Source organism: Lutzomyia longipalpis, chromosome 3 (assembly GCF_024334085.1).
Source record: "Lutzomyia longipalpis isolate SR_M1_2022 chromosome 3, ASM2433408v1".
In the NCBI taxonomy this organism is placed as follows: Eukaryota; Metazoa; Arthropoda; class Insecta; order Diptera; family Psychodidae; genus Lutzomyia; species Lutzomyia longipalpis.
Window position 1 is genome coordinate 29,436,182 of NC_074709.1, and position 20,242 is coordinate 29,456,423.

General features: G+C 38.9%; 1 protein-coding gene across 2 annotated transcripts; it reads right to left on the bottom strand.

Moving 5' to 3' along the window:
• Positions 1-1,194: 1,194 nt before the first annotated feature.
• LOC129793748 (protein unc-13 homolog B) lies at positions 1,195-19,837 on the bottom strand. Of its 2 annotated transcripts, XM_055834007.1 has the most exons (20): positions 19,060-19,837; positions 18,843-18,975; positions 18,433-18,770; positions 17,990-18,371; positions 15,598-17,377; positions 8,645-8,776; positions 8,033-8,107; positions 7,594-7,934; positions 6,769-6,875; positions 6,554-6,695; positions 6,236-6,471; positions 5,509-6,155; positions 4,282-4,731; positions 3,537-4,208; positions 2,428-2,574; positions 2,145-2,355; positions 1,988-2,083; positions 1,755-1,917; positions 1,529-1,655; positions 1,195-1,448 (listed from the first exon to the last, which is right to left on the bottom strand). In XM_055834007.1, the coding sequence occupies exons 1-20, from the start codon at positions 19,079-19,081 to the stop codon at positions 1,284-1,286; spliced, it is 6,366 nt and encodes a 2,121-aa protein (XP_055689982.1). In that variant the 5' UTR covers positions 19,082-19,837; the 3' UTR covers positions 1,195-1,283. The 2 variants fall into 2 exon arrangements, with proteins under 2 accessions (XP_055689982.1, XP_055689981.1); XM_055834006.1 differs by lacking the exons at positions 15,598-17,377; positions 17,990-18,371; positions 18,433-18,770; positions 18,843-18,975; positions 19,060-19,837 and adding exons at positions 8,964-10,552; positions 11,594-12,899; positions 13,912-14,459.
• Between the last annotated feature and the right edge of the window lie 405 nt (positions 19,838-20,242).

The following is a 20,242-nucleotide window of genomic DNA, read 5'->3' on the forward strand; positions in this document are numbered from 1 at the left end:
GACGTATGATTGGCTATTATTCCGGGGGAAGAGGAGGGAGGTTTGGGGATTGAAACGTGCTCCAATTAATCAATCTGAATCACGGAGAATTTGCATCTTAAATAGAGGAAATTCTTTTGCTGATAAATCAGTTTTTTTTAGCCACGAATTCTTTGTAAATTAAAATCTTCCTGATAAATTTTCTGGATGAAATTTATTAAATATTGATCAATAATCTTAATATATAAAGCTGGAATAAAGAAAAACCAAGACAAAAATTATAATTTAGGGCACATGAGAAGTTATTTTCTCATAATTATAATTATAATTTGCCATATAGTAGAATTTTTAAACTTTAACTATAAACTTCATCTCCGCTACAATCTTTGTTCAAGTTTAAGTAATGGAATGGATGCAGTGAAGACTAAGGTGGGACAAACACCCAAATTAAATAGTGGCCAGGAGGAGCGGCTCATAAACAGTATTTGAGCAGCCCGAGCGGTCAGAAAATTTTTATGGTCGCCCAAACAAGGCGTGGATCCAAGGGGGGGGTTTTGGTGGTCAGACAGAACCCCCCCCCCCCCCCCGAACTGAAATCAAATGCCTCTTGTGAGGGAAAACTCTTGCTGCATTTGAGCCTCAAATGCAGCAAAAACCCCAGTGGTTAGGGCTAACTGATAAACCCTTGGAATGCGGAGCGGGATCGTTGAACGACCCCAGCGCTATATTTTGTGCTATACCTCAATAAATATAAAAGATAGCGTTCCCATCTTCTGGAAATAAGTTCCTTGGTTATCTGAGGAGGTTGTGTAATACACAGTCAAACTTGCTTTTAACTCAATTATTACTCAATTTCAGCTTCAATTTAGATGAAATTCATCAAAAATTTCAAAATTCTTTCCTCAAACTATTTTCTGTTCATTGCTCAATATTTGATCAAATTTGACTAGATTGTGGTGTTCCAATTTAAATAAAAAATGTTATTAACCATCAGCGACGTTTCGATTGGAGATAATTTTAAATAAATCGAAACTTCGCGGATTTTTTCAACGTCTTTCCTTTGAAATTCTTTTATACTGAAAATTTTAATTTTCTCGGAAGTTTTTTTTTGCCAAATCGCTGTTTGTATCAAAACTTGTCGTAAAAAAAAACAATTTTTAATAGAAAGTTTTAATTTTTTTTACGACGACGTATTTGAATGAAAAAAAAAACGCATTTTGTGTATGTTCATGATATTTATTTGAGATCAACCCATAATGTAGACGATAATGCACTCCCTTTGTGTTGTTGTTGTTGTGATTAAGTTACTGTGGAACGAGTGGCGGCTCCTGTCTGATGTCGGATTTGAGTTTGACGAACTCCTTGGCGACTTCGTCATTATTCCTCTGCGACAGAATCCGTAGAATGGTCCATCCAGTCTCGTCCATCTGGATACGCTTCGAAAGGGTGAGCCAACAGGCGCATGAGCCCTACAGAAAGGTAATTCAAAGAAAAAAATCCTTTATTAAAAGCCTCAATTTAATGAGAAGAAAAAATTAAGAATTTTTGCCTGTTCAATGATGTCCTTCAGCTGAAGAACAGCAACGCCCACAAGGCGATCCTCGCGAGCGAAGCAGTAGTCCTTAACACAAATATGAAGCTCGAAAAAGTCTAGCTGCTCCTCATTTCCAATGGCACTGTTAAAAAATAATAATTTAACTCTCTAATTTTTTGTTCTTTAAAAGAATTAACGAGAATCTTTAAGAATAAAAGAAAAATTTACAAAAAATACTGACAAATGGAATGATTCATTATATTTCGGTGACCAATTGTTAGACTTGGATTTTGTTGCGTGCTTCCGTTTCTTATCCTGCAAATGTGGTCCGATAAGATTGATCTCCACAAAAGGTCGGAACATGCCCGACTGAATGGTCCACTTGAGATCATTTGCAGCAACAACTGCAGAGAATGTTAAAGAAATTTATTAAAATTCCTGCAAAAGAATTTATTTCTTTTTTTTTAAACAAACCTTTGAGAGTAACTTTGTGCTCTCCCGTTCCCGGGTGTGTAAACAAGTCTATCTGAACGGATACTTCACCGACACTCTCCTCAGGATTTTGGGGATCTAACAAATTAAACGATTTTATCAGTGAAAGAAGAACTCTGTCAAAAATCACAAAACAAACCTTCGTGAATTTGACTTGTAATGAAGGTCTTTATGAGGGTATCTGTGGTCTGTGTGTAGAGACTAAGCGCATAACGAAGACTCTGGAGTTCAGGAGATTTCTCCAGGAAGGTCTTCTTCAGTCCATTCCCACCAGCATGGAAGTACTGCTTAATGGTATCGAGAGCGACGTCCAGGACGGCACATTGTTTGGGCGAGAGGTTCTTCTCCACCTTTACAAATTAATTTTAATTTTAATTTAAAAAATAAATGTTTTTCCACTTGAAAATAAATGATTTTTGTACCTCTTTGGAAATATCCATGACTCCACTGAGTGCATTCTTCACATCCTGCTTCCCTGCCATGTGATTTTTAAAGAGACGCGACATGTCCTCAATCTTTGCATTTGCAGCCAAATTCTTGGCATTATCCGTGAGATTTTTGAACATCATCTGAAGGACGGAAAAAAGACGTTGAAATTTTAGAACTTTATATGCTCAAATTCAGCGCAAATTCATTTTTAATTCAGCTTAAATTCGACTTTAATTTTGTTTAAATTTTGATCAAATTCAGCACAAGTTTAGCTCAAATTCAGCTTAATTTCTGCTCAGAATCAGCTTAATTTCTACTCGAATTCAGCACAAGTTTAGCTCAAATTCAGCACAAAATTTGCTCAAATTCAACACAAGTTCAGCTCAAATTCAGCACAATTTTAGCTCAAAATCTGCTTAAATTCAGCACAAGTTTAGCTCAAAATCAGCATAACTTCAGCACAAGTTTAGCTCAAAATCAACTCAAAATTTGCTCAAATTCAACACAAGTTCAGCTCAAATTCAGCACAAGTTTATCTCAAAATCGGCTTAAAATCTGCTCAAATTCAGCACAAGCTTAGCTCAAAATCTGCTCAAATTCAGCACAAATTTAGCTCGAAATTTGCTCAAATTCAGCACAAATTTAGCTCAAAATCAGCCTAAATTCTGCTCTAATTCAGCACAAGTTTTGCTCAAAATCAGCTTAAATTCTGCCTAAAATTCACCTCATTATCGAGTCAATTTTAACTTTATTTCAACAAAAATTTCACTCGATTTCAGTTCAAATTTAATTTAAAATTAATTCAAATTCAGCTCAAATTCAGCTCAACTTCAACTCAAATACAGCTTAAATCAAATCAAAAGCTAACTTAATTTCAACTTAGCTGTAATTCAACACAAATTCAACATAATTTGAACTCAAATCTAGCTCAAATTCTATTTAAAAAAATTGAGTCAAATTCACTTCAAATTTAGCATAAATTCTCCTCCAATTTAGCTCAAAATGAAGTCAAATTTAACTCAATTTCAACTTAAATTCTGCTCAAATTGAAATTTAATTCAAACTCAGCTCAATCTTCAGAATGAAAAGTAAATCTCCTTACCGTGCGATCTGTCATGGGTGGAAGCACGATTGTCTTCTCAAGAATACGCATCACAATCTTCCACAATTCCTTGAGCAAGCGTTTCAGTACGGTCTTCTCGCATGATTCCGCATAGAGCGTCAATGAACCATCCAGAAGATCCATCAATGGCCTCAATACCTCATCAGCTTCATTGGCAACAGCATTCCGTGGTGTATTCTGCCCCGGGGTTGTCCCCCCACCCTTTATTGAAAGCAACAAATCCCCCAATTCCTTCACACTCTGCGTTATACGTGGCTCCAAACTTATAGCAAACAAACAAGCAAGATCATCCAGTGCACTATTGAGATTTTGTTGCAAATCCTTCAGAATATTCGCAGCATCCTCCTCCAATTTATCCCCACCCATTGATTCAAACATCTTCTCCAGTTGCACACGCAATTGCTGAATGTTATTCATGAGGATGCAAGCTATACGTTCATCTATCATATGCTCCGGGAATTCGGCTTTAACAATGTCCGCATAGGTAATGAGCACCTTAACGATTGTCTTTGCAAAGCGACGCATGTAGCGTTTCCAAATTTCCGGATCGGGACATTCGAGCTTCGATACAACATCAAAGCATTGCGTTAACTGCGTAAAGACATCCACAACTGAGTTGGAGAAAAGTGAATGTTCACTACTCTTTTGGAACTGAAAAGAAATTAAATGAAATTGAGAAAAAATGTTAATTTTCATTAAAAAAAAAAGAAAAAGAAATTCTTACGCCATCTTTTTTGTCGCGATTAAACGCTCCATGGAGGTATTCGAGTGAAACATCGTCATTCTCATTGAGCCACTGCATGACGAAGGGTTCAAACCATGCTGGGTACTCGGGGACAGCACCCTTGTATGGGGGCACTTCACGTACGTGGTTGGTGTACAACCATTTTACTTTAAAGTGCAAATTCATATAGGCTGCTGATTTGCACAGACGCTGCTGCTCATGCTCCTCAAGGGCATACTTCATGTCAACGGCAAAGAGACTCCACATTGTGGCAGCTGAAAGTTGCCCAATATTGAGTTCTTGGGGGAATTGATTGAGCACTGTGCCATAGCTATTGCGATCCTCATCAATTACGCTCACAATCAGGGCTATTAGTTTATGCCAAAAGTCTACACTATCGAGCTTTGGTCCATGATCGTCAGGGTCACGTTTTGCCTCGTTCGGATCCACCTTTTAAGGGCAAAGAAAAAAGCTACAAATTTTGCACAAAAATTGACCCAATATTGAGCTCAATATTGAGGCAATGTAGGATGGCATAGTTGGACAATTATTGACCAATCCCAATGACAGACAATTATTGCTCAACTTGTAATAAAATTGTTTGATTAACAATAATTGCTCAATAGATACTCAATCAAATTGTTAGACAATTATTGCTCAATAGTTGATCAATCATATTGATAGACAATTGTTGCTCAACTGATAATCAATTATATTGATAAACAATTATTGCTCAATTTGTAATCAATACAACTAATTAACTAGTTAATCAATCTTATTGATAAAGAATTATTGCTCATTTGGTAATAAAATTGTTTGATTAACAATTATTTCTCAATAATTGATCAATCAGATTGATAGACAATTATTGCTCAATAAATAGTCAAACACAAAAATTAGACTTCCGCATTCATTTTGTATAGACAAAATAAACGCAATCCGTAGTTGATCAATGATGGACTTAAAATTGACTCAATATTTTGAGTCAATTGAGCAAAAATTGTTCAAATATTGATAGAAACAATTGGAGAACAATATTTAGTCAATAGTTGATCAATTCATGATTAATTATTGACTGACTTAAAATTTACTCAATATTGACTCAATTGGAGGTTTTTTGGATCAACAATTGATTTATCAATTATTAAACATTCTAATTGACTCAATTATGATTGAACATTTGTGGGCTCAATCAAAGCCTTAGAAGAGAGAGCAAAGACAGCTTACCTGGAACTCTCGATTGTAGAGCTCGTAGCAGTTCTCAAAGAGGAATTGATATGTTGAACGAAGGCATGCCTTGACACAATCCTTAACAACAGTACTAGCTCTCGGTGGACTACTCAGTTCCTGAACCTTCATCCTGAAGAACGTTATACTCGTGAGGAGGTCAACTGTTGACTTGAGGTCCATTAATTTCTCATAACTCGACGCCGGGAAGTTATTTCTATACATGGACAAATCAATCCTGAGTGAATTGTGCAGCTGATCCAGAAGCTTCACAAATTTCTCCTTCCCAAAATTACTTGCTGCAAAGCGATCACTCGCAGAAACGGCCGATGAGGCTGTTGTATGGGCATAGTAGGCATTAATGTTGGCCAGGAGAGTACTCATGACTGCCGGTACACCCGGACACAGATACTTTGTCGACAGGCAGTGAAAATGCGTCATAGCTTGGTAGATATTCTCAATCCCATATCGCATTGCAAATTCATCGACAATCTCTTCGGGGATTTCATCAAAATAAATCTTCCACGCATCATCACCCTTCATTGTTGGCAACTTCACCATGCCCGTATTCTCTTCGCACAGGTAATGGAAGAGATTCTCATGGAGGCACGTGTACTGTACGTGATACGGTGCTACCTTTTCCTCACCTGACAAAAACAATTAAGCCGTTAATTGAGGAAGCAGAAGAAATTCGAAAAAAGGATCTCAACGAAGAAGGAAAGCCTACCCTTAATCTCAACGGATATGTGAAGACGAATGGCCCCAGAAACAGCGGACTTATCGGTCCGTTTCTCAAGATTATACCACACATCCATCTCACCGCTAAGTGTTCTAACTTCAATGATTGTCTGCCCCAGGAAATCATCAGATTCGCGTGTTAATTTTTGCCTCAGCTTCGATTTGAGGTCATTATCTTCATCCCATACGCGTACCTTGATGCGATCTGATGAATTATGGCATTCACTGCAAAAGCAAGATTCAGGCGTAAGGATTGGAGCAAAAAACCTTGCACAACAACAACAACCAACAAGCAGTCTAAACTTACAAATGGAACTTTTCATTCCACACAGGATTCAACTCCTGTGGCATTGTGCGTGTGCGTTTCTTCACCTTGCTCACTTGGACGGTGACATAGGGATCACTTGTGCCACTCTTATCCTTGGCAATCAATCCCTGAGCGCAGATTACTACAAAAGGGTCATTTAAACATTTTCTTCATTGCTCTAAATCCTCTGATCTTTAAGACCTTTATAAACTAACCTGTTATTGCAATTTTTGCCGACCATTTACTTGTACCATCGAGAACGCTCTGCTTAACTGCCTTCATATGTCCTGAATGACTCTTTTCTTCAACGCTGAAGACAGCTCTGAAGAATAGAAATCAATTAAGACTCTTAACTCTCTTCTGCTCCTCTTCAGAAGTCTGTATAGACTTCTAAAATGTTGTCTGAGCTAACTAGATTACAACTTGACTACTAGGCTGCAGTCTTGTTAACTCATTGTCAACTATGTTCTTCTAGTTGACTAGAAGTGGTCTTCTTTTAAAAAATATCTTTAAGGCTTCAACAAATGGATGAGAATTTTTTCATGAAGTGCAGCTAGATTTACATGTCTTATCGTCAGATCTGAAGAGATCCAAAGCAGAAACCGAAGCTAGAAATAGTTAAAGCTACTCCTTCGCTAAGTTTATTACAGAATCTAAGTCAGGGCTGCTCAATGTCCGTTTTTTTTTTAGAAGGAGCCGCTCTTGTTTAAATTATTACAGCTTTTGACTGCTCAGAATTATTTTTGATCTGGTTTTGACCGTTTTGACCGCTCAAAGATAATTCTTCTCTGGTTTTGACTGCTCAAAGATAATTCTTCTCTGGTTTTAACCGCTCAAAAATTACATTTAAGGATTAACTTCAGATCACTCAGCTTTAGAAGATGAGACAAGAAACCAACCCCGCACTGCACGAGAAATTCCCCATTCATCGATTGAAGCAATTGAAGCCTTCTAAGAATCCATGACTCCTAACATCAAGCTCAACTTCAATTAATCCTTTAGACCCTATGTTAACAGAGGAAACTTCTTCTATAATGTACCTGATTAGCTCAAAGATTTCTGGTTTTTCAATTTCTCGCTGCTTCATACGTTCCTTCATGGCTGTTATGATACTATTAGCTTTATCCTCAGCCCCATGCTTGGAACTCTTCTCAGCAGCACGCTGCAAACAGTCTGCATTGAGGAGATCTTTGCATTTTTCATGACACTTCACCCCACATTCGGTACATCGAACCCCTTGACGGGCAATCCCCCAGAGGAGACCTTCGCATTCGTAGCAGTACGTTGGTGACGTGGCAGTCCACAGGACAAAGTTGTGTGGTGTCGTTGAGGAAATGGGATAAATGAGAGCTTGGAGGGATTTCTTGTAGACGTGCATTTTCTACAAAAAGCACCGCAAAGGGGGGCCAAATTGAAAAGAAAATTAAGCTTTTTATTTTGTCCAAATGTGTGTGTTAAAAGCCCAACTTTGAAGCTTACCAATTCCTCATCATTTAACGTAGCCCGTGGTACGGCAGACGTGAGACCTGCATTGCGTTTTGTAGCTGCCATTGTCTTTCGAAAGGACGAATAAGAAATACATGGATTAAAGCAAAAAAGGTCTGACTAAGACTTTTTTTTTAGCTCTAATTTTTGCAAATTAAATTTAATAAAAAATCTGTGTTTTGGGATTTTTTTTAAAATAAAGAAATTTGCTATTTTTTTTTTTCTAAAAAAGTTTTGTAAAGAAAATTGCCTTGACGTTGGTTTGGTTTTAACAAAAAGGAACGCTTTGTTGGAGAACGCAAGAAATGTTGTTTTTCTTGTTAGTAATTAAAAGAATGAAAACGAAGCAATGTTTAGCAACTAAAATAATGCTTCTCAAGTGTTTAAGAAACTTTTAAAAAAGCGAGAAACTTTTTTCTCTTAATGTAAAGTACCTTGAGAACCTGCAAATCCATTGGGAAGTTGTAGAGAGGCAAGAAATATTTGTTAATTTTTTGGGATCTTTGTTGCAAACTCTACTCTTGCAACTAAACTTGGAGCGACGACTGATTTTTTTCTCAAGTTAGAAATATTTTTAAAAAAAATTTAAAAGAAGATTCAACTCACCAATTCCGATACGAGAGGGATAGACTTGCGACGTGGACGAATATCTGGCATACTATCAATGTTACTGTAAAAAGGATTGTCTCCAGGATGGCCATTCCCACGTCCGACGCCATCGCAAGTCCCAGTTCCATTCTGCCAAGAAAAGACGAAAGAACAAAACAAACATAGAATAAGAATTTTCTTCTTCATGAATTCTTCCTCAGAAAAAAGAGGAAGTTTCGTCGTCAAAAACTCAGAGAAATCCTAAATGAATGATTTCTGTAAGGATAGAAAACTCATGAACTTAAAATTTTCCGTCAAAACCCGATTTTATTCTTACTTTTTCTTTCTCTTTCGTTGCCTCCTCTTCGCGCATCTTCTCCTGATTATTTTTCTCTTCAATCTTCTTCTCTTTCAGCGTCTTCAGGAGTCGCCATTTGCTACTCCCAAATGACGGGTCCCCCTTGGCGTCTGGGGGTATTGCTGTTGGTGTATCAGGTGGTGGCTCCGGTGGGAGATTAACCGGAGACGGTGTTTTCGGTGCAACCGGCTCAGGTGTCGGTGTTGGTGTTCTACGATCCTCATCATCAGTCTTTGCAGCTGAATCCGGGCCAGATGTCACCCCGGATGATTCACTTCGCTGCTCTGGTTCACCAAGTGATGATGGTGTTGCCGTTGATCTGTAGTCATCATCACTTGGTGCCTCTTCGTGCTCCACTTCCGCATCCTCAAGTTCAGGTTCAGCCTTACCTTCGTGCCATGCATCGGATACTTGTGCAAATCTCTCATATGCTGATTGTGGCTCAACTGTGGCTATCAGTTCAGCCAGCACTTCATTCATATGCTGTCGCACCTCTTCCGTCGGCTCCAACGGTGGCTCTGCCTCCCGTATAACCGGCGGCTGTGTATCCATGTGACTACGACGTTCCAATTCCTCAAGCATACGTAATTCATAGCAGAAGTACTCATCATCCGTATCTATGCTGTCTTCCGTGCTCTGTCGACGTGACGACATTGTTCGCCATGAATGTTGGCTCCTGCTGTCATCATCATCACGTCCAGGAACATCCAAACTTGGTCCAAGTGATGCCACCTTCGGCGGAGGAGATGAGAGTGTTTCACTGATCTCACACAGAGTCTCTCCCTCACTTGGATTCTCCGTATCATCCGAAACAGTCTTCTGCCTTAACTTCCCAATCTTCCGGCTAACTGCAAACTCCATACTGGCGCTGGTAAAGATGAAAATATCCGTCTCAGGTGTTACAACTGGTTCACTCTTAACCACCTCCAGTGACTCCACACCCGAATCCTTAATTGGATCCGTTTGCTCACTCACAATTGGATCCCTTACTGAGTCAGTCATTGTTACAGGATCCCGCATACAGGAGTCACTCAGAACGGAGTTCCTCATTGAATCGCTCAAAGCTGAATTCCTCAATGAATCACTCACAAATGGATCTCTAATTGATTCACTCATGAATACGGAATCCCTCAGTGAATCGCCACCACTAACAGGTAGAGGATCCCTAATTGGATCACTCCCGGAATCATCATTATCCGACATGGTGGCAGGTGTTTCAATTTCCGTATCCGAATGTGGAGGTAGATGGTGCGAAAAGCTATGTCTCCGATAAATTTTAGCTCGTTGCATAATATTGGACATGGTTGAAACGAGTGAACGTTTCTTCTTCTTTGCTCCCAACTGCTTGGGAACCTTCGGTTCACACTCAACGCCCGATGGTAAGCTCTGTGACCGATGACGTCGTGTTATGCGACGTATCTTGAGTTCAGGAATCAGCTGCGATAGTCTCGATATGTATTTTGTAGGACGCTGGGGTTCTTCCCAATACTTTGGTGGTGATTTCGGCGGGGCCTCAGGGTAGAAGACTAAGCGATCCAAGAGATTTCGATGACTTTCATCGGCATCACCTGCCACGAGAGTCTCAGTCTCAGTCGTGGGAAGCAAAGCATTGTTATGACAACAACAAAAATTTGTAGTGAGGATACAGGTTGTAGGAATTGTAGCTTTTTGCAAACTTAGACGATGATTAAAGTCATTAAAGTACAATTCTTTGAAATTTCAAAAGGAATTTGTAATAAAAAAAAATTAGAATCTTTTGGGCTGCTTCAGTACTTAAACCAACATCAGTTTCAATATTTTTGTGATTTTCTGATTTTTTTTTTACACAGAAATACCCAAAAACACAAAGACAGGTTTTTTTCAGGATCTACAGGATGGATTTTGATGGGGTAAAAAGCAAATGATAGAGGAAGCATTACCGGACAATGTACCGGAACAGATTTTTGAAGTTCAACTTAGAAGCTGAGAAAAGGCAATAATAATATTTTTCTACTTTTCTCGGTTTCTGAGTTGAAATTCAAAAATCTGTTCCGGTACATTCTTCGCTAATGCTTCCTCTTTCATTTGTTTTTTACCTTATCAAAATCCATTCGGTAGATGCTGAGAAAAACCTATGTTTGTGTTTGAGATAGTATCGTGGAAAATCAAGTTTAAGAAAACCCCAAAGAAAAATGAAAATATTTAATTTCACCAGCTCTCTTTGACAAAAAAATCAGAAGCAGAAAAACTGTCTAGAATTTCCTTTCCCAACTTTTCAGATTCTGTATTCGAACATGAGACCTTTTGAATTTAAGCCAGGTGTTCTGTCTACTGCACTATCAGTGCAGCACAACTCTAACTGAATGACATTGAAAAATCTATGATTTTTTTTTCAGTAAAAAAATTACTATAAATAAAAAAATTAAACAAGAATAGTTCTAAACTAAAACTACTGACTCAATCTGATTAAATCTTCGTCTAAGTTCTTCAACAAAAAGCTAGGTTTCTATGCTGATTGAAGCAAAAAAGGAGAACTAAAAAAAGAACATGATTGAAGTCCTCAATGCAGAGAGAAAAGGGAAAGTTTCAGGATAGACGGTATGTTCTAACAAATGATAGGGATGCTGTACCTGGTAGTGGTCCCCTAGGGGTCCACCTCCGGGTTGTCATGGTCACAGGAGGTGGTGGTTCCACTCTCTCGAGATGCGTATCAAATGATGGCTGTATGAGATCTGGATAGTGGGGCGGTCGAAAGATGGATTTATGTTCGAATGCCGAACAAATTGGGGCATTGCGTGAGCCCTCGCTGACGCACGTTATTTCCGTTTCAAAGCGCGAATACATGGGGATGTCGTGCGTGTACAGCGGTCCAGGTGATGTTGGGGATCTCGTGGAGACCCCTGAGAGAGATGAAACGCCCGAATCGCTGTGATTTCGTTTGGGGGACTCAGGAACGATGAAGGGATTGGCAAAATCATCAGCAGCCGGTGCTGGAGGTGGTGGTGATTCATCCCCAGCTGCTGGGTCCTCAAGAAGTAAGCCCAGATCATCGCGTGAATTGGGATTTTGCAAATGTAGCAGAAACATCATTGAATTGTGACGTTCGAGGCTTTTCCGCAGCGATTGGATGTACTCATCACCCGAATAGGTGTCTGCTGCTGCCTCCCCGAGCTTGTTGCTGTTGATGTCGGTTTTGTCCAGCCTATGGCACTCCGGCACCGTCCCCGGCTGGCCGAGGGACGTGCCCTGGGCAAAAAACTGCCCTCCCAGGAGCCTCTTAACCGTCTGAATATTCCGTCGGAGTCTCTCGACGATACCGTCCTGGCTTGCATCTCTACCCATTGGATTGAGTAGGAGGAAAAGGAGATTTGCATCAATGTTGACGCGATCGAAGAAATCAATTTCCTGCGAAATTAATTCCTCAAGCAGCATCTTCTGTTCATTCGCCACATTTGCCACATCATCCAACTTCATTAGTTCCTCCATTATTTGCTTCACTGTACGCCCATCTCCAGCACCACCACCTCCTCCACCTCCTCCACCTCCCCCACCTCCTCCGCCGCCCCCAGCTCCACCACCTTTCTCCCCAATAACCAACTTATTGAGAATCTCCATTTCGCTCTTGTGATTCTTGTTGCGCTTCTTACGCTCCTTCCGGCTTGTTGCCGGTGCCGGAGCTGCTTGCTCCCCACGTAGCATTGAAAGGAAGATCTCATGTATTCCTTCCAAATCTTCCTCGTTGTCTTCGTAAATCATCCCCAAACCCTCCTTGAAGGGATCCCTCCCAAACATATCCTTTGCATCGCGTTCCCCAGCTAATGCCTCCTTCTGCAGATCCTCAAGCAACACATCGAATTCCTTTGTGTCCGCCTTCGTGAGGTCACCAGCTTCAACGCAGACCTTAGGTGCTTTATGCAGGGCCATTAGGTTCCCCACCTACAAAACACATCATCCATTTTTTGATTGCAAAAGAAAACATTTTGCAATTTTTCTTGGGGCTGAAGGTCCTTTGCCCAAAACTTTTAAATTTTTATTTGAGATTTTTAAAAGAATTTTTGGAGAATAAAATTAATAAAGAAAGACTAATAATGTAAAAGATTTTTATTGAAAGAAATATTAGTAATTAAAATAAATAATAATCATAGATTTTCTAGATTAAAAACCTACAAAATTGAACTGAAAATTTTAAAATTTATATTAGAAAAGAAACAAATATCTTCTTCAAAATTTTTAAAAGTTTCAAATGAAAATGAAAAAAATTTCTTCATTTATTTTAATATTAAATGTAAAAGAAAATTTAAAAAAATAGAATAAATCATTATTAATTTAAAAAAAATTAAAACCAAAAAGTTGTATCTTTAGTATCTCCAGTTCTAACAAAGATAGAAGCTTAAAAAAGCTAGGAGTCTAAGAAATTAATTTAATTTGGAAAATAATTTTTGACTTAGAAAAAAAAATTAATTAATTAGAAAAAATTATAATGAATTGAAAGAAATTAAAAAAATTTTATTACTTAAAAGAAAAAAATCTTTAATAAAAAAAATATATTCCTTCGTTATTTTAAATTCTAAAAGAGATAAAAATTAAAAAGAAAAAGCTAGAAGTCTAAGGAATTTTTAATAAAATAAATAAAACTAGAATAAGAAAAATTATTATGGTAAATATTTCGATTTCTAAAAGAAATAGGCAGTTGGAATTTGAAATCAAGACTATTTACAAAAATAATTTTAAATTGAAATTACCCAAAAATAATAATAAAAAATTAAAAAATTATAATACATAAATTACCTCAATCTTAAAGAACCCTCCCCAACCACAACTCGCAAAAAATCTAATCAAAGCAAAGAAGAGAAGAGAAAAGTTTTTTTTGGGCAAAGGAACCCCCATCCCCTTTGGATTTAGCTTGGTTAAAAAAAAAACGAAAAATTGGCCCATTTTTTTGCCGCACCACAGTCTGTTGCTCCACCGTGAGATTCTCGAGTTTCTGCAGGCGATGCCACATTTTCCCATATTCATTGGAAAGTAAATCCAGGGCCCTCCAGGCAAATTTGAGTTCAGTCTCCAGCAGATTGATGCGTGTCCCAATCTTCTCCATGTAGTCCGAAATAATGTAATCCGAATGCTGCGTGGTGTAGATGCTGCTGATGTCGTCACGGAGGTCATCGGGCTCCAGGGCTAGGCCCTCGATACCCTGAAGCGCCACGAGGGGGTCTAGGCCACCCAGGAGGTCGCTGGGACTCTCCCCTTCGTAGTGGAGGGAATCGTGCAGGAGCGACATCACGTTCTCACGCACACACCATTCGTCCCGCACGAAATGCTTTCCACACACTCCGCACGAACGCCACAAGTGAAAAAAATGTTAAAAAGGAAAAAGATGGCGCGTTTCACACGCTTTTCTGCAAAAGCTACAAATTCCTTCTCTTTGCTCCTTCCTCAAACACACACCAGGAATTTCTCTATCGTACGCAATGGAGGGTTGATGACAGGAGGGAGGTTGCGCACGCGCTGCAAATGGGGGTGGGTAGGCGCCATTGCCCATCGCGCAACAACCCTTTTCATTCAACCACCACCCCCCGCGGGGTGGTATGGGGTCGATGGTCACGACCCCATTAGCGGCCTTTTCTTGTACTCACTCTATACACTTTTTTTCACATCTTAAAAGCATGGCGCGAAACATGACTGATTTACAATGAATTTAAATTGAAATGAAAAATGTTTTTCCACGAAGGTTACAAGAAAGCTTTTCTTGTAGCTTCTAGGTTGCGCTTTAAGCTTTATTTTATGTCTCAATAAAAGTAGAATTTAATTATAAATTTTCTTCTTCATTTTCTGTTTGAAGAAATTTCCTTTTTATTTAAAGGCTGTTTATCTGATGAATTTTGAGATTTTTTGAAGAATAATCTTAATATTCGGAAAAAAAACTGATTATTTTCATTCAGATTAGGGGAGATCGGGGTAAAAAACATCACTTAATGGGTTGGAAAGAGCTCAAAATATCATATTTCCCAAACAGCTTGAATTTAGTACTTTTTAAGCTTGAATTCAATTCTTTTTTCATGCTTAAATTTACATTTTTTAGGTTTGAATTAAGTTCTTTTTTTAAGCTTAAATTTAGATCTCTTTAAAGCTTGAATTTAGCATTGAATTCAATTCTATTGAACATTTTCATTCAGATAAACATCCCTTGTTCCTTTTTCAATAAAAGATTTTAATTAATTCCTGTTTTTCCACGAATTAATTACAGAAAAATTGTATTTAATATTTATTCCTTAAAGAAATATTTTTATTAAAATTAAATAAAATTCAAATCACCCCTAAAAACATTCCCAAAATAATACTGAATGAAGTCTTTGTTAATTTTTGCGCTAATTTTCAATAATTTCGTAGATATTTGTCTCCTTCTTCAGGCACAAATTTTCAAGGAAAATAAATTCTTCTCATACCTGAAGAAGAAGCAAAAATTCCCCACAACTCAGTTTTAACAAGAAAAATTGATAAGTTTCATCGAATTCTCATTAAACAATTCAATTAAATATATTTTTTTATAATTAAAAAAAAATCATTCATTTAGGATTTCATAAAAAAAACTTTTAAAAAATGTTTAATAAAAGAAAAAATATTGCAATATACTTACGTTAAATTGCATGACGATCTTGTTGTACGCCCAATGCCATCGCTGCTTTGCCGTAACACCGGATTTGCGTGTCATGAGCCCTCCCTGAAGAACTGTTGTAATCTCCTCCGTGTCCGTTCGCATGAGTTTCTTCCCCTTCTCAGCAGGACGTGTAGGTGAATGGATTGTGATGTCCTCCTCAATTGCTTTCATGCGTTCCTGCAATGAGACTTGATCCTCCTTGAAGGATCCCGCCCTACTGAATGCCTGTTCAGCCTCCAAAGCTTCGGCATCTTCATCAAAGGACTCCTGAACGGGGAGATGAGTCTTCCTGCGTGGTGACGTGGCAGCTGATTCACTCTTTGGCGAAACAATCTTCACGGGTGCTTTGAGAATTTCATCCAATTCTGTCTCCGATTCAATATCTTCTGGTTCCTCCTCTTCTTCCTCTTCAACTTCCTCCTCAAGTTCCTCCTGAATTCTCCCATAGATAATCGGTTGGGTGGGTTCAGCAGCAGCAGCTTCCTTTTCCCGTTCAAGATAGCGAAATTCATCTTCCTCATTGAAATAATCCTCAGCTGGGATTCTCCCGTGAAAACTACGATAGTTGGTGATTGTTTCCTGAATTGGAGGCATCTGTGGTACCTCCCGGGGTTCCTCTTCTTCCGCCAATTCCTCCTCTTCTTCTTCCTCATAGAAAATATCCGGTTCAGGTGAATGAATTTCAAGTGGAGCCGATCTCGTTAGGGGACTGGGGACCTTCCTTGCTTGTTCCTCCTTCTTCGGTGGTGGCGCAATAAATTCCGGAGCTTCAACATAATCCTCATACTGATCCTCCTGTTCCCCATAATCTTCATACGGATCCTTTTGTTCTCCAAACTTTCTATAAGGATCTTTTTGTTCATTAAACTTCTGATAGGAAGATTCTTTTGCATTCACAAAGTTCTGATAGGGTTCCTTCGTTTCCATATAGTTCTTGTACTGATCTTTTGTATCCACGTAGTTGTTGTACTGATCCTTGGTGTCTGCATAGCTCTTGTAGGGTTCTTTTGTGTCCACAAAGTTCTTGTAAGATTCCTTTGTATCTACAAAGTTCTTATAAGGCTCCTTTGTGTCCACAAAATTCTTGTATGGATCTTTGGGTTCCACAAACTCCTGATATGGCTCCTTATTTGCTTCCACAAACTTCTGGAATGGCTCCTTTTGCTCCACAAAATTCTGATAGGGTTCTTTTTGGTCCATAAAACCACCGTAAGTATCCTTTGGCTCAACATACTTCTGATACGGAGTCTCCTTCGGCTCCACATAATCACGATAGTTGTCATTTTGTTCTATATAGCTACTAAATTGTTCTTTCACCTCACCATAGCTACTGTAGGGTTCTTTCGTGTCCACATAATTATTGTAGGGCTCCTTTGCGTCAATGTAATTATCATACGATTCCTTTTCATCAATGTAATCCCCGTATGGATCTTTTGACTCCTCATAATCATATTCATCCTCTTGTGGCGCATCAATGTCTTCCTCATCATTCCAGGAAGAATAGTACGTTGGGGCAGGGGGTGTTTTATTGGGAACAGGAAGGATTTTTGGGAGACGTCGTGGTGTCTCATATTCATCGCGTTCCGACCATGTATCTGTGATCGGAACAGCTGGCAATGTAACACCTTTTCGGCTCATTTCAAGCACATCCGTTTCATCCTGCCACGTTACTGATTCCGGTGGTCTCGTTAGGTGCGATATATTCGGCATACGTCGCTTTGGTGGTGGTTGTGCTGTTGCCAGAATTGATGGAAGCAACCTAGCAAAGCAAAACCCAACAATTACTGCAAATCCGTTAAAACCGTTGACGTTTGAATTTCAAAAGAACACCGAATAATTATTTTAAGATGTATGCAGCAAAATCTGAGTCTTTAAAAATAGAAAGGGATAAGTCCCAAATGGACAGATTTTGACTCCTAAATATCTTGGTTAAATCATAGTCCAGCTAGCTAGTAGCAGGTAAAAGCTGGACTGTGGTTAAAGGTGAAAACCGGTCTAAGTCTAAACATCGAGACTATATTGCCTGCCTAGGCTGTCCCATAGAATATTGGCCGAAAGAATTTACAAGAAGCTACTGAACCTAAACTTGATAGAGTCAGGAGTAAGACTCCTGTCTAGAAAGGAATGAGAAGACCAAACCAAACTCAAGACATGAATGAAAAAGATCTCAAATTAAGGATAAGGACAGATGTTGTTGTTGTTGTTGTTGTGGGGGTTGAAGCGCGCGGCGACTAAACGGCCATATGCGGATAAGGACAGATGAATAAGGATCCTACATCAACCAATGGCTAGGTACCATCTACAGCGTCGTTAACCCACTACATAAACAAACTTGAAAAAAACCAAAAAGACAATCAATGAGTAGTCTAACCTGGTTGTGGGAGGTTTGATTGTGGGAAGGCGTCGTTCAGTCCTGTATTCTGGCACAGCGGGTGTTTCGGGTAGGCGCTTCTGGGGTGTATAGTTGTTATAGTACGTCATACTATCATCGTATTCATCGTAGAGTGTCTCCTGTCGCTCCAAACTACGTTTCCGCGCGAACGAAGGCGGACGGCTGTTGTAGAAGAGTGGATCGGGGTAGTCTGATGTCGGAGACATTGGATTTGTATGGTCCTCTAGGCTATTGTCACGACTAACATCGAGTGATCGCTGTGGGGTCTCCACATTTCTATACTGACTTGCTGAGGAATTTGCATTCTCACCCACGGGGTAGTTGAAGTCGCTCGTGTAGTCACTATCCTCACTGTATTGAGCTGCAAAAAAGACCCGAAAAATCATAAAAAACTAACCAAAAAAAATGGAAGGAAGACGTACAATTCTCGAGGTATTGCGACTGCCTATCGGAGCGTGTGAGGTAATTCTCAGCATGACCACCACCATTGAAGAGCTCCAACTTCCGCTGGAGATTTATTGTATCGCTGTACAGGGGCTCCAGACGACACTCCAGCGATATCATGTGGTCCGTGGGGTTTCGCGTTCCAGCCACTTGCCCATTCATTAGCACCAATTCCATATCCAAAAAATACCACTGACTCGCCCCTTCCGATGGGATTTCGTCCAGTGTTATGTACTGATAGCCTAGAGCTCGATCCCAGATCATCCCTTTGCACCACACCTCCACTAGCAGGCCACAGTGGATGCTGCTTGTTTCGCTACATAGATCAGAAAAAAAAATAATTTGAGGATCTTTCCTCTCTTTTTTTTCGTTCTTTTGATCAACTTACAAAAGAAAATCTTGCTCCCAACATGGTTCGCTTCCTTTAACGGTTACAGTTGTGGACTTGACGTTCTGCAACTTAAGTGTTACGTACGTTTTGAATTGTTCCGCCTGAGCCCCTGTGTATTTTGCCTTTTTAACTGAAACAGCGTTATTTTTTAAATTAATTTAAATTTCAACGATCAACTTTGAGAGCTTTGAGATCATCCGCCGAAAGGACTCACCTGTTACGTTAAGGAGTGACATATTTCCACACAATACATACTTATATTTGTTCTCCAGGTTTAAATACTTTCATTACAACTGGCTTAGTTAAAATGCAATACAATTTGTGCTTAATTTTGTCAAGAAACTCTCGGTGTAGCATCACATCCCACAAATTGGTCAAAAAATGATTGCATTCCCCTCTTTTATTTTATTTTTTCTCTAAATCTTTTTTTCTTTTAAAATAAATCAACGAAAGAAAAGGAATGAAGTCACTGGTGGTGACTTCCAACCAGCTTTTTGTGCTTCTTGGGGTGAATGACGAATGTATGAGGGGCTGTCATAGTCAGCAGTATAGCCCCGTTTCGCGAAAAAAAATTCTCAAACACACAACATAAGAAAGAATTGCGCTACTTTTCTCCTTTCTCACCCAACTAACAACCTTCCCACGGACTTCCTGCACAAAATCCCGTTGCAAACTACTCTTCGCAAAAACTGTCACACTGATTTTTCCCAAGTTCTTCGTTTTGCGGAAACTAGCGCGAGGCCCAGAAGATTTTTTTTTCTCTTCTTACAAAATTCCATTTGTGAGAAAGCGCATGCTGGATAATTATGGGACAACGGACGACATTTCAAGCGCAGCCGTACTACAAATTGGTCTAAAAGTAGGGGCAATTGGTGGGTAGAAAAGCAACAGATCTCAATCGCTTTTACACCACTTCTCCGTACGTTATGCAATTGATAAGCTTTTAAAGTCATGAAATTACATTTAAATTTGGAGAAAAACCGTTAAAAGCTTAAATTTTTAAAAGTTTCTACTCATTAAAAAAAAATTCTTCAATGAACTGAAAAACTGCGATTTTTAAATTATTTTGTGGGAAATTTTGTCTTCTGCTTCGCTTCGATTTAATTCCCACATTCTGAAGAAATTCATCCTGAGAAGGATCTTCATCAGGATAACAAAACGTCTAAAGAAATCATTTAAAATAAATTTGCAAAAAAATTTTGATTTTTAACCCTTTAAGGTTAACCCTGCGTAAACTTTTAAAATCAAATTTTGATCAGGGGCGTAGACAGGAAGGGGTAATTGAGTGTTTAAAGACCTCATAAAAGTTTCTTCTTTAAAGGTTAAAAACTATAAATTTAAAGGAAATCCAGAAAGGGAGTATTCAAACGTTAGATAGAAAAGAAATATCAAATGTC

Bases quoted from the DNA above. Each gene is read 5' to 3' on its own strand.
- LOC129793748 (XM_055834006.1), bottom strand. From the start codon at position 14,241: ATGTCGCTCCTGCACGATTCCCTCCACTACGAAGGGGAGAGTCCCAGC. The intron at 8,777-8,963 runs GTAAGAATAAAA...TTTTCTTGGCAG, and splicing joins CAACGAAAGAGAAAGAAAAA to AATGGAACTGGGACTTGCGA. The intron at 2,575-3,536 runs GTAAGGAGATTT...TCCGTCCTTCAG, and splicing joins CACCCATGACAGATCGCACG to ATGATGTTCAAAAATCTCAC.